The sequence below is a fragment of the Enhydra lutris genome, unplaced genomic scaffold, assembly GCF_002288905.1.
Source record: "Enhydra lutris kenyoni isolate GAN:26980312 unplaced genomic scaffold, ASM228890v2 scaffoldscaffold1, whole genome shotgun sequence".
NCBI lineage: Eukaryota > Metazoa > Chordata > Mammalia > Carnivora > Mustelidae > Enhydra > Enhydra lutris.
The window spans coordinates 81,155,215-81,173,425 of record NW_019154085.1 but is presented as its reverse complement, the minus strand read 5'-3'; the positions used below and the strand labels follow the sequence as shown (position 1 = coordinate 81,173,425).

Below are 18,211 nucleotides of genomic sequence, written 5' to 3'. Positions count from 1 at the left end.
AGGGGCGACACAGAATTGGAGCTAGAAGATAGGCAAGTCCTTTCTGCCTGGTAAAAGGCAACATGAAGTAAAGTATTTGACCAGAGCTTTCTGATTATCCTTTACCTACTCTTTTAAATCCCATGGTCCCACCTACTCTTTTACCAAACAGCAAGAAGGGAATATGTGAATGATTATTCAGTAACTGTGGGTTCAAACAATAGGTTCCTAGCCATATGCAATACTAATTTAGAGTGAGACCTTTTCTTCATATGAAAATATTCTGTCATGTGTTCTAATTAGAATTATTTATCAACACACAGTAATGAAATAAAAAAAATTCTGAATTGTAACAAATAATGAAAATTATAGAAAAAATAAATAGTTAATAAAACCAGATCAAAGACCATATGATACTTTCATAAATTTCAACGTGGGCTCTTTTCTTATAATCAGATATACGATACTCTCATGTATTTCAATTCTTTTCCTGCTTCCTTAAAAGAAAACTGACATTCTTTTTTCATTTTTGTAGGCCTGTGCTATACATTATAACATTCAGTTTTTCCTAAAGTCTAAAATTCAATCATGAGAAACAGCAAGACTGAGAATTACATCCTAAATCTTGGAAGGAAAACAAAACAAAACAAAACAACCCCAAAAACCCATCTTTACTGGTTTTAGCTCAGAAATTAGACATATTTAGACTAAAACCTTTTTGCGGGATGGAACCTGGAGCATGAAAGCTGGTATCAGTGACATGTTTTCTATCTTTTGGCCTTCTTTATTTTTCCAGGATTCGGTTTCTCAGGTCAACCTGAGCATAATTTTCTTTTTTTAGTCATTCTGCAATCTAACTCTCCCAGATTCATTTTTCTATTCTCCTCACATTATACTGTAGGTACCAAACAGAACTCATGGAATCCAACCTATTAACTGATAACTGTTCCCAACAGGCTCTCTGCCCCAAAGGCATGCATATAGATCCAAAAAGCAAAGACCTAAGAATAAAATTGACCAAGTAACAGAAAGCTTTAATGAAGACCACTTTGAACAATTATAATAACCAGATAAAGTATGACATCAGTGAAAAAGACAGAATAAGGATCTCTGAAAACTTACTCCTCCATAAAAGCAATGGGAAAACCAGCAAAAAAAAAAAAAAAAAAAAAAAAAAAAAGTTTTTTTTTTAAAAACAATTTCAAAGTAAATGTTTTTATAGTTATTTTTTTTTTCAGTTTTCAGAACTCTGAAAATTAACCAAAGACTTTTAGCATTCCAGAGAATGTTTATTCAAGAAAAATAGTTGATCTAGGTTAAAAACAGTGAGCTTTGTGGTGTTTTAACTTGCTCTATTTCTATCCCCTTTCTCCAGCTCCACGGTATCCTTGAAAAACAACACCTTCCAGTCACAGGGGCATGGCTTTGTTCATTGTGGTATCTGCTTAACACTTAGCATTATGTTTTGAACATAAAGAAACATAAAGTTTCTTAATAAATGTTTGATAAATTCTCATTTAAAGTCTTTTGGATCTAGGCCTACTCTCCAATACAAAATGAAGCCTTAATGCAGGTCACTAATGGACTTCTAGAACTGGTTCCTGGTTACCTGCCTTCAGTTTTTCTTATATATTCTGACAGATTGTCTATCATGCATGCCAATATGACCACTACATTCCCCTTCCAAACCATCAGAGTGCTACCCATTAAGTAAACTACAAATTCCTGACCACAATCTGCATAGCTGCAGACTTACTGCCTCTTCAATCTATTACTCTTTATGTCTTCCATCCCAATAATATGAACTTACTCATTACCTAATTGCAGTACATAATTATTGCAACTCTGTTTACCCCTACTGCTATGGTATTTGCTTTGTCTTCATTCTTTTGGTCCTGAATTTCCATGTCCATTTTATAAACCTTTCTGTATTCCTTTTATATTAACATTAGAAAAAGATAGAACTAAATAATAGAGGAAAGAGAGGGAATTTTAGGTGGACAGTAGATCAGATGTGATGATTCTTCATAGAGTCTAATGAAATCTGGAGTTAAATCAGAACAAGAGGAATGTGATATGTGTATGATGGCCAGAGCCAGACTGGAAAGTATTGTTAGTTGTGCTTTATTTGTACTCTGACCTGAGGTTGGGATGGGTACATGAAGCTAAATGTATCTTATTCCTGTTAGTTTGGGAGGGACTGGTGAAAGAGCCCCAGACCATGCCTAGAGTTAATAATCTTAGCTGAGCCAAGATTATTAGTGAAAGAGTAGCCAAAATATTTACTATGAATTGATTCTGTATGTCTGTAATCTTGGGTGGGAGAAAATGAAGAGGCAGGAATTAAGACTTCATTATGAGCCTCTTCTAACTTGTTTAATGAAGAGGCAAGTATTTATACTAATATTTATATTATATGTATTTATTCAACAAGTAAAATAAATATAGTCATTATTTACACGTGATCATCATTCCTCCACTTTGTGCTTTAAACTGAAGTCAGTTTTCTTCCTTCTGCATCTATTACAATGCTACATATCCTATGAATTCTCAGTAGTCAGTTAAATTGACAGCATCAAGATACTTCCTCCAAGGAAGTTTGATCTGAATATTTTGATACCCTTTATCACCATACACCACTTAACTTTGGCCTACCATTTTCAAAGGGATTTAGGGTTTCTAAAATATATCCCAAACATTATTTGGTATATTATCTTTTTAAGAAGGTGATGATATTGGGTCTAAAATAATAGGTTTCTTTTTTTTTTTCCCCTAGAGTTGAGAAAAACCATACCTAACCACCATAATAGGTGGCCATTGAGGTTTGAGGAATGAAAATCCCTGAGGCCTCCCAAATTTCTTCTCCAGAGACTTGCAATTTCCATCATCAGAGGATTTGGGATTATATTGCAAATACCGTTTAGGAGAAGAATAATTGATTATGTCATCAATATTTGCGGTAAACTATTTTACCATTCTTGGGAAGCCAATAATCTCAAAAGGCCTAATAAATGATAAATGTTTCAAAGGAGATAAAAACAAAGAAACAAGGTCCAAATGCTGGAAGACTTTTGAAGAGGAGGGATTATTGTTGGATATATTCAGACGTGGTATGAAGACTCTGAAGTGAAGGGGGAAGATAGAACCACAGTGGGGATAAGGAAACAGAGAAGAGGAAAAACATTCTCTTTGTCTGCTTTACAATTTAAGCTTAGTGCTGAGAGTTTGCAAAAGACAGAAGGCTCACTAAATCCAAGTAGAACTACTAGAGGATTCCATATAATCATTTGCTTTTTAATAGCACTCATATAATTATTAAAATATTAATTTATATTTACACATTAATTTTCTTAGATACTTACGTATTTGAGAAAGCATGAGAAGGGAGAGTACCATGGGCTGTGGCATGAACCTGAGGTCCTATTTATTAGAAAAATAAAATTACAATTAGTTTATATACTTCCCCAGCAACTTGTAAAGTGGAAATTAATATCCTCTAGTAGATCTTTATTCTTTGGTGCTATCTTGTTTAAAGGCAGATTCTCCACAATGAAGCCTAAATTCCTTAGGAAAGCATAAAATATACCATATAATCTGATGTTCTCATTTCAGCAGTGTCTACTCTGGCTAGTCTCTATCCATTCATATATATTCTATGGTCCATAGACACAGAATGACATAATTTGCTAAATATATCATGTTTTTCATGCCACTGGGCCTTTGTTTTTGCCATTTCCTTAGTCTGGAGCATCCTATTCCTTCTTTGTAATTTCTCTTCTTTTAGGCTTCACTCAGTTTGTATTAATTCCACTAGAAAGCTTTGCCTGAGTAAATAAATATTCTTCTTTAGTGCTCCTGAAGCATTCTACTCGTTTCTATTATAAAACTCATTATGTTATATTATAATTAAATGTTTACTCTTCTGTGTTCCTGACTATGACATAAATTTACCACTATATCCTCAGCAGTTAACACATAGTAAGTATCCAGTAACATTTGTTTGTAGAATCCATTATTTAATTAATATGTTCCTAAACATTTATTGATTGATTTGCTGCCATTAATCTCCTCCTACTTGGATATTATCTAACTTTATATATAATCCAGCAAGATTCTATTGCTGAGTTTTGGGAAATACTTGGGATTGAAGTGATACAGGAAGTCTTTCTGCAGTACATCTCTACAGGCATACTGAATTGGTGTATGTCAATTATGCAAAAACAAAAATGAATAAAAGTTTTAGACAAAAAGATTGCCCTAAATTCAGAAAGTAGTTTTAGTAATTAGAACTAGTTCAAAGTTAAGTTTAGATGGTAACTCTTGTATCTTCCAGCAAATGAGTAACCAATAGGTACTAACGATGTCTATAAAAACTCTTACTTAAACCCTGTGAAACTTTTTTGAGTTTTTTTTGTTTGTTTGTTTTTGTTTTTGTTTTTTTAGATACGTTTTTGTGTACAGTTTGGTAGAAGTAACTAGAATTAAGAGTGCACAGATCTGAGAAATTAAGTGTGAAGACAATACTATTTTAAAAGCAAAGTAATAAATAAAAAGGTTTTCTGTTTCCATTAATATGCTAGAGTAAATATCTAAAATATTTGCCTAGAATTCTATATAAATCATTAAAACCACCCTCTTAAAAGCAGCTAAGCTTTTAAACATATTAAGAGAAATCTTTCAGAGTAAAAAATTTGGAATAACACAAATCTAGAGTGGTAAGCAACTTTTGCAGCTGATGCTTGCTCTATGAGCATTGGCAATACCTACAAACAAAATGGGGAATCAAAACTGAGTAAGAGCCTCTAAAAATATACTGGGTGCCAAAGAGCTATACATTGGTTGAAGAGTTGTCTTAACAAAAAAGAAAAAAAAACAAAACAAACAGAACTCATGTCACAGAGGTAGCAGCACAAATAAACTATGTCTTGGCTTCAGCTGTGGATAAAGGAAGAAGAGGGAAAAAATTAAAATAGCTCTTAAGAGATAATCTGTGATTATGAATTCCTATATGACTTTGAGGTTCAAATCTACTGCATGTCCATAAAACTCCAAGTGAGAAATTATTTTAAAATGAACCTGTATTTATACCTCTTGGATGCCTAGCAGAAGCATATGGAAAATTTTTAAACAGCTTTATAGAAGTTTAATCGGTATTCAAGGAGCTCTACATATTTAATGGATTGAATTTGAGTTTCTATAGAACAACACATACTATCGAAATATAGAATTCTCAATGATACATTTCTGTCAAAAATGAACTCACATATAACAATAATGCCCCCTACACACACACACACACACACACACACACACACACACACACACATAGACAAATATGAAGAAACAAATTCTCATGACTGTTAACAGGGGGGAAAAAAACATTAGAATTAGACATCAGTGATTTCAGGTATTTGAATTACCAGATATAGAATATTCAAAAAGTATGTCTTATGTGTTTAAATATTTAAAGAAGGGATTGGAAAACACGGGAATAGAACAAGAACTTATCAAAAAAGTCCAGTTAAATTTGAAAAATAATTGTTCAGGAACTACGTGTGTGTGTGTATGCATATAAATAATGTTTAATCAGAGAAATTTCAAAATACACTGAATTGATAAAATAGTAAATTAGATAAGCTAAAGAAAGAATTGGAGATTTGAAGGACAAATTTGAATAAATTAACCAGAATGCAGCACGGAGAAATGGAAAATATGATAGTTTTTAAAGGATATAGAAGAAAAAAGATTTAAATATACATAACTGAAGTTTTAGAAGAAAGAAGATAATAAAAAATAATAAAGAAAGTCCAAAAATGGACCCTCAACTATATGGTCAATTAATCTTCAACAAATCAGGAAAAAATATCCAATGGAAAAAAACAGTCTCTTCCATAAATAGTGCTGGGAGAATTGGACAACTATATACAGAAGAATGAAACTTGACCATTCTCTTACATGATACACAAAGATAAAATCAAATGGATGAGAGACCTCAGTGTGAGACAGGAATCCATCAAAATCATAGAGGAGAACATAGACAGCAACCTTTTTGACACCAGCTGCAGCAACTTCTTTCATGACACATCTCCAAAGGCAAGGGAAACAAGAGCAAAAATGAACTTTTGGGACTTCATCAAAATAAAAATCTTCTGCACAGCAAAAGAAGCAGTCTACAAAATCAAGAGGCAACCCATGGATGGGAGAAGATATTTGCAAATGACATTATAGATGAAGGGCTGGTATCTAAGATCTATAAAGAACTTCTCAAACTCAACACCCCAAAAAACAAATACTCAAGTAAAAAAATGGGCAGAAGACATGAACAGACACTTCTCCATTGAAGACATACAAATGGCTAACAGACACAGAAAAAATGTTCAACATCATGAGCCATCAGGGAAATTCAAATCAAAACCACATTGAGATACCACCTTATATGAGTTAGAATGGCAAAAATTAACAAGGAAGGAAACAACAAACGTTGGTGAGGATGTGGAGAAAAGGGAACCCTCTTACACTGTTGGTGAGAATGCATGTTGGTACTGCCACTTTGGAAAACAGAATAGAGGTTCCTCAAGAAGTTAAAAATAGAGCTACCCTATAACCCAGCAATTGGACTATTGGGTATTTACTCCAAAGATACAGATATGGTGAAAAGAAGGGGCACATGCACCCCAAAGTTCATAGCAGCAATATCTACAATAGCCAAACTGTGGAGGGAGCTGAGATGCCCTTTGACAGATGAATGGATAAAGAAGATGTGGTTCATATATACAATGGAATATTACTCAGCCATCAGAAAGGATGAATACCCACCATTTGCATCAACATGGATGGAACTGGAGGGGAATATGCTAAGTGAAATAAATCAAGCAGAGAAAGATTATTATATGGTTTCACTCATGTGGAACAGAAGGAATAGCATGGAGGACATTAGGGGAAGGAAGAGAAAACTGAAAGTGGGAAGATTCATAGGGGGAGATGAATCATGAGAGACTATGGACTCTGGGAAACAATTTTAGGGTTTCAGAGGGAGGGGGGATGGGATACCCCTTCATACCCAGTAATGGGTATTAAGAAGGGCAAGTGTTGCAATGAACACTGGGTGTTATATGCAAATAATGAATCATGGAATGGGCACCTGGGTGGCTCTGAGGGTTAAAGCCTCTGCCTTTGGCTCAGGTCATGATCCCAGAATCCTGGGATCGAGACCGACATCAGGCTCTTCTGCTCAGCGGGGAGCCTGCTTCCTCCTCTCTCTCTCTCTCTCTACCTGCCTCTCTGCCTACTTGTGATCTGTATCTGTCAAATAAATAAAATCTTTAAAAAAAAATGAATCATGGAATACTACATTAAAAACTAATGATGACTTACATAAGAAAAAAATAAGCTTAACACTGAAAGAAAGCAAGAAAGGACAAATTAAAGGAAAATATAAAAAAAGTAGAACAAAGCAAAAGCACCAATGAGGCAGTAAAAATCTTCCAAAGGTTGTAATTAATATAAATGTAAATGGTTTAAATTCAAATAAAAGTCGAATTCCAAGACTCAATAAAAATAAAACAAGATGATGCAGATGTAGAGTGTTTACAAAAGCCACATTTTTACATAAAAAGATACTAAGACTGAAAGCTGATATAGCTATATTAGTATCAGATCTACTATATTAGAGACAAAAAGCCTCACTTATGATAAAGGTCATACATAATAACAAAAAGCTCAATTTTATACCTAAAACTAATATTACACAGTATGGTAACTAACTGAAATTTAAATAAAAAATGAAAAAGCCCTCGATTCACCAGGATAGTCCTGGATGTGCCTGCTAACCTAGATCAAGAAATAAAAATTAAGAAATCAAGAAATAAAAATTAAAAATGGACAGAACTACATGGAGGAATTGATAAACTAATCATTCCCAATGATTTTTAGAACAGAGTAAATAAAAATAAGTATATAGCATATATATATTTTTATATATATATGATATATTTGATATATAAGATATATGAACTACACAATTCAAGAGCTTGATTGAATGGAAATATTTAGAACATGGCACCACCAAATTAATAATATTTATAATTTTCAAACACACAGAACATGTAAAAAATTAATCATGTGTGCTAAGCCAATAAAGCAATTCTGAAGATATTTCAAAAATCCGGTGACATAAAGGCCATGGCGTCAGTCCACAAAGCAATTAAATTAGAAATCAATAACAAAAAGGAAACTAGAAATCCAATATATTTGAAATTACAAAACTCATTTATAAATACAAAGTAACAAAAAATTGGAATTTAGGTATGATCTAGAAAAAAATGAAAATATTGCACATTAAATTTTACAGTACATTTCAAAATCTCTTACATATCACCACACACTATTCTAAGCACTTTTACAAATACTAATGTATTGAATTGCTATAGGAATCATATGAATGATGTATTATTATTACTGTTCATGTAACAGAACTCCAGCCAGTCTTGAAGGTTAACTTGCTTCAAATCAACCCACTCTTTGCTTACTGACCTAAGGTCCTTGATCTGTAACAGAACTAATTACTAATTTACTTTCTTTGAGATATGCAGACCACTAGACTTGGGAATGAAGGACCAGAGCATTCCCAGGCCACAGAGGCCAGAAACCTGTTTGAAGCCACCTGGACTCTGATTAGCCCAAAAATCTTTCAGCAAAATATTTTTCTTTTTTAAGGTCACACAGTGACTTTACTGACCTCCCTTGTGCATCTGTAGACCTTGCCCTTCTTTGCAGAAGGAACAGAGTAGTCTTGCACAACCCCTGGGTACCAGGAAACCAGACCTTCTTACACAACATCCACCTTGGACACCCAAGAAATAGAACTTCTTGCACAGTTTCTGAGCTCTGAAATAACTGTAGCTGGCATTACTGAGTCTGCAGGTAATCAAAAAATGTCACAGACTACTGCACTCCCTTAACTGATTAAACCCCTATAAAAATCTTATGGCCAAGCAGAAACCTCTGACAAGAGTCTGCTTCTCTGCAGATTTCTGCCTCCTGAATAAAGCTCAAAGATTCCTTTCCAATCAAAACTCATCTCTCGATTGGCCTTTCCAGAGATGGGCAGTGAATTTGGGTTAGGTAACATTCTCATTTTATAGTTGGAAAAACCGAAGAACAGAGAAATTAAATAACTTGGCCAGACATAAATTTTTAGTGTTGGAGTGTGGATTCAATTTAAGTAGTCTTGCCCAAATATATGTTCCTCCCTGTTATGCTATACTGCCTTCTGATAATCTGATCCATGTGGATAGGATATATGATAAGTTTATGCCAAGAAATTTGAAAATTTAGATGAATAAATTTATAAGAAAAGTGTAGTGGTGAAAACAAACTTAAAAAGAAACAAAATATATAGTTTCAAATCTAATTGAATCTGTAGCTTTAAATTTTTTCTCACTAAGAGAGCCAGGACCAGGTTAAATATTTTGCCAGTGATTTGTACCAAACATTCAAGGAATATTCAGCACCATACTAGGCATAAAGCAGGAGCTCAATAAATATTAGTTGAAAAAGTCAATTAAGAGATTGCATAACTTATTAATAGCTGTTACTGATGTTTACCTGATTCACAGAAGTAGCTTGATCTCTTGTTTGTTCTTTCATTCCAATCAGCATTTATCTCCTTCTACATAATCCAAACAACAAAACAAACATCCTCAAGGGAGTTTTTCCCCCAGTATTTGAACATCAACTATTACTTACATATTTAAAATATGGAAATTTAAGATTTTGAGAACTTTTCTTAAATGTCAATTTTTAAGAAATGCACACATTTTGTGATATTTATATTAAATCTATTTACAGAAGTTAAAAGTTCACAGTTGTATCATGGGAGGTCCACAAGACTGCCTACACATTTGGTGATTTGCTAAGGCTCATGGAACTCAGAATATAGTTGTACTTGCATCTAAGATTTATTACAGTAAAAGGGTATACTATAGGATAAGGAAGAGTAAAAGACACAGGCTGAGTCTGGAAAAATCCATGCATAGTTTTTCTTATACTCTCTCCTCCTGTGAGAGAACACACTTAAGAGGACACACTTTTCTCCAACAATTAAAAAAAAAAATGCAGTAACATGTACAGTGTTTCTGCCCAAAGAAATCAATTAGAAAGTTAGCACTCAGTCTTTATTGAGTCTTTATTGAAGCCTGGTCATAAGGACACCCTCCGCCTTAATGTATATCAAAATTCTAACCTCCTAAAAAGAAATCAGATGGTCAGCAAAAATCACATTATTTGCAATAGAATGCACCATCCATTCAGGTAGGGAAAGTTCTGTATCACTTAGGGACAGTTAGAAAAGCTAACCTCCCCAACACTAGACAAAGGGCAACCTTGAAAGCAGGCCCTTCTAAAGACAGCAGTCTCAAGCCTGCTGTGTTAACTCTTTCCTACACAGTAGTATTCGCTGGCATCCTAAAATAAACTATCTGTGGAATGCGCTGATTAGAGAGTAAGCTAATCAACTCGGTGGAACAAAAAAATAGGTGTGTTTTTAAACAAAGCTACAATAGGATAAAAGTTAAAGTAGAGCTGGAGCACAGAACAGGCTCTGTGAATATAGAGGAATGTCATTCTCTAGACTTGTTCAAGAACTCAACATATTCAGGGAGGTAAATCCAGTGAAATAAATAGGCTTCTTTTTTGCACCCCAGGTCTGAGAGCTGAACATAGGTTGCTAGAAACACATTTTCTGACAGTGGTAGTCTGTGTATATGTTGGAAGCAGAGTGAAATACTTCGTATAATAAAATGGCCATGCTGTTTCTCATAATAAATTTGGAACTTCTGGACATTTGGTACTCTTTTGAGATCAAGATAGGTGGAAAATTTAATAATAAACACATCGAACAACAACAACAAAAAAAAGGGGAGGTGAACCATGAGAGACTATGGACTCTGAAAAACAATCTGAGGATTTTGAAGGGGGGGAGGGGGGAGGTTGGAGGAACCAGGTGGTGGGTATTGGAGAGGGCACGGATTGCATGGAGCCCTGGGTGTGGTGCAAAAACAATGAATACTGTTACACTGAAAATAAATTAAAAAATTAAAAAAAAAAAAGAATATCCACAGTAGCCGGATTGTGGAAGGAGACAAGATGCCCTTCAACAGACAAATGGATATGGAAGATGTGGTCCATATACATAATGGGATATTAGTCAGCCATCCGAAAGGATGAATACCCAACATTTGCATCAACATGGTTGGAACTGAAGGAGATTATGCTGAGTGAAATAAGTCAAACAGAGAATGACAATTATCATATGGTTTTAATTATTTGTTGAAGATAAGGAATAGCATGGAGGACATTAGGAAAAGGAAGGGATGAATAAAGGGGGAAATGAGAGGGGGAGATGAACCATGAAGGACTGTGGACTCTGCAATCGAACTGAGGGTTTTACACAGGAAAGGGTGGGGAATGGGTGAGCCTGGTGATGCGTATTAAGGAGGGCACATATTGTATGGAGCACTGGGTGTTATACACAAACAATGGATCATGGAGCAGCACATCAAAAACTAATGATGTGCTGTATGGTGACTAACATAAGAAGAAAGGAACATGAATGGAAAATTGGTTACAATAAAATTTGGGGAAGATGTGAATAAACCTCTCTCAGTTGGCAAAAACAAATAAAATATGAAGATTAAAAAAAGTATCAGCAATAAAATTTAAATACTGTTTTTACAGGAGTTTTTGTTTGTTTATTTGTTTTTTTAGTAAAGGTCATAGCTTTTGCAATCTATTGGGCAGATTGAGGATTTTAAATATTGAAGTTATTAAGAATTTTTTTTGACTCTTAGCATACTTAAAATGGATAATGACATAGCAGAACACTGAGCTATAAAATATGTATAATTAAACTGTACTATAGAGAAGCATTTTATGGTAAACATATATCTTAGAAGTTATATGTAATGTAGTCTGTCAATTATTATGCATTAGAAGAAACAGAAAATGATGCCACTTCCTACCCAAGTCAAGTAGAATTCATTTGGAAAGAACTTAATAAGTTGCCATTTTCAAATCATGTTAACTTCTTTAGCATGGTTAAACAGTTAACACTTTGCTACTAATGGAATGGATGATGTGGTTTTGACTCCTATAATAAGTAGGCAACTCACAGAGGAAAAAAAAATCTAATTTATATCAGAAGACATACCCTGAATCTTTGGGGTTAACTTTCCAATAGCAGGAATCTGATGGCTGGTCAAGAGCCAAGAGGACTGATAGCATGATTTTCTCTGACCAGTCCATCAGTATTAGTCAAAGCCCAATCAAAGGCCAAATTAATACTTCCTCTGAAGGCTCAGGTATGTACTGTGAATTATATTTAGAAAAATTATCTGAGGCCTATTAAAATTTTATTATAATATGACTAATATCAGGAAGTGAAGCAGTTTGGTATGGTCCCTTCATGATTGAAAATTTTTATACCAACTTTATTCATTTTTATACAATTTTTATTCATTTATTCTACTTGCATTTAGAGCAAGAGAAATATTATATACCTCATCTTTTGGAGGATCCAAGTAAGACTGTGAAGTTCTTGGATAATTTCTTGTGGGTGAAGTTTGAGGTGAAATAACTGAATTTTGAGCTGAGGTGAATACAGCTCCTAGAGAAAGAAGAGATAATTTTACATATGAGAAGATCATATTTCTGGAGCAAGGGTGAATGTTAATGAATATATTTGATCCAGCGGTCTCTGCTGAGCCACCACAATCACTAAATTACCACAATTAGGGATATATTTGAGTTAAGGAAGTATCTCCAAGAATAACATGACCTTTTTAAGTGTTCACTGGCTGCAAATTTCCAGTGGTTCACCATTGCCTTTAGAGACAAGTCTGAAATCCTTAACCTCTAATCCTAATTTATATAACATTATGCCAGCTTAATGCCTATAATTAAACACAGACCACTGCCAGAATTAATTGTTTCCATTTCATTCAGTCTGCAATGGAAGACCAGTCACTACTTGGTTAGGGGAATAACCAAAGATGTGTTTTAGGGAAGACTGCTTTCACAGTAAAATTTATAGTGGATTAAAGGAGGAGGAGGAGAATGGAGGAAGGTTACTGAAATAGTCAAGAATGAAGGAAACAAGGGTAGAAACTCTGGGAATAAAAAAAATAGAAAAGGGCAAAAGAAAAGGAGATAGATTAGACAGAAAGTGGCAACTTTGGGATGCAAATACAAAAAAAGGGAGTCAAAGATAACTCAAATCTTGTGCCTGGGTGAAAACAGAAGAAAGATCAGGAAGATGATGACTTTGATATTCTATTGAATTTGAGGCAATCATTGGCCACTGGATGGAGGTGTCTAATATTTTCTGTATATATATGTAAGATATGTATGGAACTATTTTTAGTGACTTCCAGAAATCTAACAAGGCACAGAAAAATTTAGCTAATGTGTAGTCCACTGAAGGGGAGATGAGAAATAAGATGTATTATCTATGGAGAATTGATGGCAGTGGAGTACAGGGACCTTCCTGGAGATAGTTCTCTGTGCTGTACCTTACTGAATCAAGTATATCAGTAATGTGCTGTAGCACGATAAACAGCCACAGCAGGGACCCTAACTTTTCCACAGTTCGCAAAATACAAAAGCTATACTCATCAAATAATCCCTGAAATATATAAGCCAATTATAATATCTATATTCATAAATAATTTTATACCATGCCTTACTTTCCAAAATAACCATGGTTTTTATAATCAGGTAGAACAATTTGAAAAACTATATGATAAAACCATGATTATGAACTTAACAAAATAACAAGTATGATTATTTTTCATTTTACCTCTATCATCAAAAGTACTTGATTTTCTGGTTACTCCGTCTTTCTATATGGTATAGAGAAAAACATTCATTAACAACTGTACTTCTAAAAGAAATTTTGCCTCTGTCAATCAACCAAATTTATAAAAATTTTCCCCCATTAATCCCCTAACTTTCACGTGAAAATTGTCTCAGGGAAAATATATATTAACAACCTTCTAGATTATCTTCTATAGGGAATCTCAAATTTAATTAGTTTAAAATTGAGTTCATTATGTAGCAATGTACAATTGTTCCTTTTCTAGTATTCCATACTTTGCTTAAAGGCATAATAATCCATTCAGTGGTTGGTTCTAAAAAGTTTAGAGTCATCAATCTGTCTAAGGGAAATAAATATAACCCATTCCAATCCAGCCTATAGCTTAGCAAACATATTTCTCAAAATTTTGGCCAAAATTTTATTTTGATTTTGAGAACATCATTTCATTGTGATATTTTTCCTGTGTCTGTCTGTACCATCAGGCAATGGGTCCTCAAGGGGAGTGATTATGTTTTATTCATCTTTTTATCGTATGTGTCCCAATTTCCTCATTTTCCCTTCCTTCTGGTTGAGCACAGGGCTTCGTCAACAATAGATGTTCAATAAATTTTGGCTATTATTTATTGCAATTGCTAAATGTTTGAATTAGTTTCTGCTAAATTACACAGTGACTCAATACTCTGAAGGAGAGATTTGGCCTCATGAATAGATCATAATTTCCTTAGCCAATCAGTATCATGCTAGTGAAGGAGATAGGTCATAGAAGTGAAAAATTAACTAGATAAATAATCACCATTCAAAAGATTGAGACAATATTATACCTTTTGTTCTGTACTATTAACTTGCACTTCTAACTGGCCAGCTGAAGTTGCTGGTTTTTTGACAACAGTCTTTGAACTACTTAAAGATTGATAAATAACATTTGCTGCAGGTCCTGAAAGTAAATGAGAGAGAGACACCATAGTTTTTTTTTTTTTTTTTAAACAAACTATTGAAGTGTAATTGAAATACAACAAACCACACTTATTTAAATTGAAATTTTTTTAAATTTTAAAATATGTCTACAACTCTGAGGCTATCACTGCAATCAAAATAACTTTTACAATACCATTAAATTTTTTTTTATCTCTTGAGAAGTGTTTTATTATATGGATAAATCACAGTTTTTTATCCACTTACCTACTATTTAGGTTGTTTCCATTTTGGCCTTTCACAAATAAACCTTTATGAGCTTTCATGTACAAAGTCAACTATGTGGACATGAGTCTTCATTTCTCTTTGTAAATACTTAGTAGTGGAATGACTGGATCATATGGTAGGTATAGGTTTAACTTTTAAGAAACACCACACTGTTTTCCAAAATGGCTATACCTTTTACCTATCATTCAGCAGTGCATCAGAATTTCAATTCTTTCACATTCTTGCCCACATTTATAAGCAGAAGAAAGAAAAATAGTAAAGATCAAAATGAAAATCAAAGAAATAGAAAAAAGAGAGAAAATAATGAACCTAATAGCTGATTCTTTGAAAACTTTAATAAAAGTGATAAGCCAGATTGACCAGGAAAAAGAGAAGACAAATTTTCAGCATCAGGAAGATTAGAGATGACAGCACAACAAAAATTATAGAGAATACTAAAATTAATAATAAAGGAATATTATGAAAAATGTATGGCAGTTAAGTTTAACAACATATACAAGTGACTTATTCCTTAAAAAACACAAACTAATCTCATTCATGAATAGTTGATATGAAGAACTACATATCTACAAAGGAAATTGAATATGTTAAAAACATGTCCAGAAAGAAAGCCCCAGGCTCTAATAACTTCATTTCTGAAGTATATCTAAGATCTAAGGAAGAAATCACATAAATTCCACATAAACTCTTCCAGAAAATTGAAGAGGAATGAACTTCTTTCTCAGCTCATACTTTGAGATCAAGAACACTTTGATACCAAAATCACTACTTAAAGGATTAAGTAGGTATTTTGGTATTACAGGTATTACAGGAAAAGAAAACCTCAGTAAACATCCCCCCATTAGCAAAGATATAAAAATTATAAGTAAAATAAATTGAATCTAACAATATATGATAAAGCTAATGCAAAATGAATGAGGTTAATCCATTACTCATTAAAAATAAACCAAAGTGATTCACAACATTAAAACATAAAAAAGAAAATTTAGATGGTTATCTCAAAAGATGCAGGGAAAAATATGATAAAGTTCAATAAACATTCATGATCAAACCTCTTTGTAAACTAAGAATATGAGGATATGTCCTTCCTCTGATAAAAGTTATCTTCAAATCTCTAAAGATGATACTCTAATTTATATTGATCACTTTCCCTTAAGTTTTTGGAACAAGATTAAGTTGTACACAATCATCTTATTCAACACTATCATGGAGGTGCTAGCCAGTGAGAAAAAAGAAAATGAAAAGTGATTTCAAAGAAATTCCAGCAGAGTATGTTGTAGAAACTAGAAAGCTCAGTCTAAAATTTATATGGAGATATAAAGGCCCTACAATAAGCAAGTCAGCCTAGAAGAACCATGAACGTTAGAGAACTCAAATTGCCAAATTTCAAGATTTATTATAAAGTTACAGTAATTAAGAGAACACTGTATCCACATAAGAACAAATAAATAAATAAAACAGGAGAATTTCCACAAACAGGTCTGTCTGTATATCTATCATCTATATATGTTTACTTTATCTTTGCAAAAACACCAGTAAAACTCAATGATACTGAAGCAATTGAATGTGTACACGATAAGGTTGAATAATCCTGTCTTGCCAGATAGCAAGGAAGCTATCAAAAATCATTAGGGTTATGTCACAAAGGACTCAAGAATTATCTTAAATGGAGATCCCACTCACCAAAGCTATCAAACTTTCAGCATGAATAAGCACAGTAAGAGAACTGTATTGAAGCACTTTCAATTTATTTAAATCTATAAATTCATAATGACATAAAACAAAACTGGTTGCTCACTGTTGGAGGATGCTACTGAAACAATTAACTATTTTGAAAACTGATAAATGGTAGTAAAATATTAAGCATCAATCTGCTTTTTGGAAGTATCCTGTACACCACATTGTAGCAAAGTAGTAATTAAGAGGAAGTTTATTTTATACAAGTATTACAGTTAATCTATGAAGAAGGAATGATAGAATTAAAATATCCCAACTTTGCAACCCGTAATTAGTTCATGGATCTAGGCCTTGAACATAAATGGCTGCTAACATTACAAAGAGAAAGAAAAGGAGATATTATATGCTGCCTGATGGAAAGACTAACCACTATCTATGAATCAGTCTTGTTAGAGAAACAGAACCTGTGAATGGCTGCATAAGAAGACCCTGACCTCACCTCCTCCCTTGGACACACTAAATCTCCAGCTACATCTAGAACAATTCTTTCTGAAAAAGAGATAAAAAGGCCACATTTGGTTGAGAGGAGAGGCAGAGATGTGGTCAAGCTGAGAACCCCACCCCTAGTGCAGCAACCCACAGGTTAGAAGGATTTCACAAATATGGAGCACATCGATGAGTTTGAACTCTGTAACCTTGGGACCTGCACTGGAAATATGAGCCCCCAAGTTTTGTCTTTAAAAGTCAACATGGCTTATGTCTAGGAGATTCAAAGGACACTGAGAAACTGAAACTCTGTTCCTAAAGGGCTTGTGCACAGACTACTTACCCTGAGATCCAGCATGAAAGCAGCAGGCTGAAAATGCATTTAGACCATATGTGAAGGAGATCCACTGGCTATTCTTAAAGCATTTGCTGGACAGGAGAGGTCTATTCCAACTCTCTCCAGGGAAGGAGGTGTTGGTTGGTGCCATTTTTATGCTCTCCTCCATTTCTAAGTGCTAGCAATGCCAAATGATATTTTTTAACTCTCTTAACCCTCTTAGCACTGCTTCTATGGCCCTGCCCCATGAAAGCCAGTGGGTGGACTTGCCTGCCCCAACGCTCCACTGTGGCCCTGCCAAAGTCAGCAAGTACACATAGTTCACAGGGGACACCCTTTGAATGCCTGTCTCTGGTGGCCAAGGGGCTCTCTGTTTTGGAGTCCCACGGGACTGAAGCAATCAGAGAGTTCTTGGCAGGATGCTGCACAGACAAAAGGTGAAACACACCCCCAGTCTTCTTTCGACCACTCCTTTAAGACTGGAAGAGATAGATGTTTTGTCTCATACATAGAAGCAAAGAATCAATCCAATTGAGGAAATGGGAATGTGTTCCAAATTAAAGACAAGAAAAGCCCCCAAAGAAAACTTTAATGAAACAGGTAAGTAATTTACCTGATAAAGAGTTCAAGATAATAGTCACGGTTCAAGATGCTCACGG

General features: G+C 34.1%; 1 protein-coding gene across 1 annotated transcript in view; it reads right to left on the bottom strand.

Moving 5' to 3' along the window:
- Window positions 1-18,211, bottom strand: part of LOC111145218 (fibrous sheath interacting protein 2) — a 90,912-nt gene that overhangs the window by 50,989 nt on the left and 21,712 nt on the right. Inside the window, exons 10-14 of the mRNA XM_022499977.1 lie at window positions 14,674-14,786; window positions 13,835-13,877; window positions 12,537-12,643; window positions 9,586-9,649; window positions 3,342-3,399 (exon numbers count right to left, since the gene is read on the bottom strand). Of these exons, the coding sequence (XP_022355685.1) occupies window positions 3,342-3,399; window positions 9,586-9,649; window positions 12,537-12,643; window positions 13,835-13,877; window positions 14,674-14,786 (385 nt within the window). The remainder of the gene's footprint in view (window positions 1-3,341; window positions 3,400-9,585; window positions 9,650-12,536; window positions 12,644-13,834; window positions 13,878-14,673; window positions 14,787-18,211) is intronic.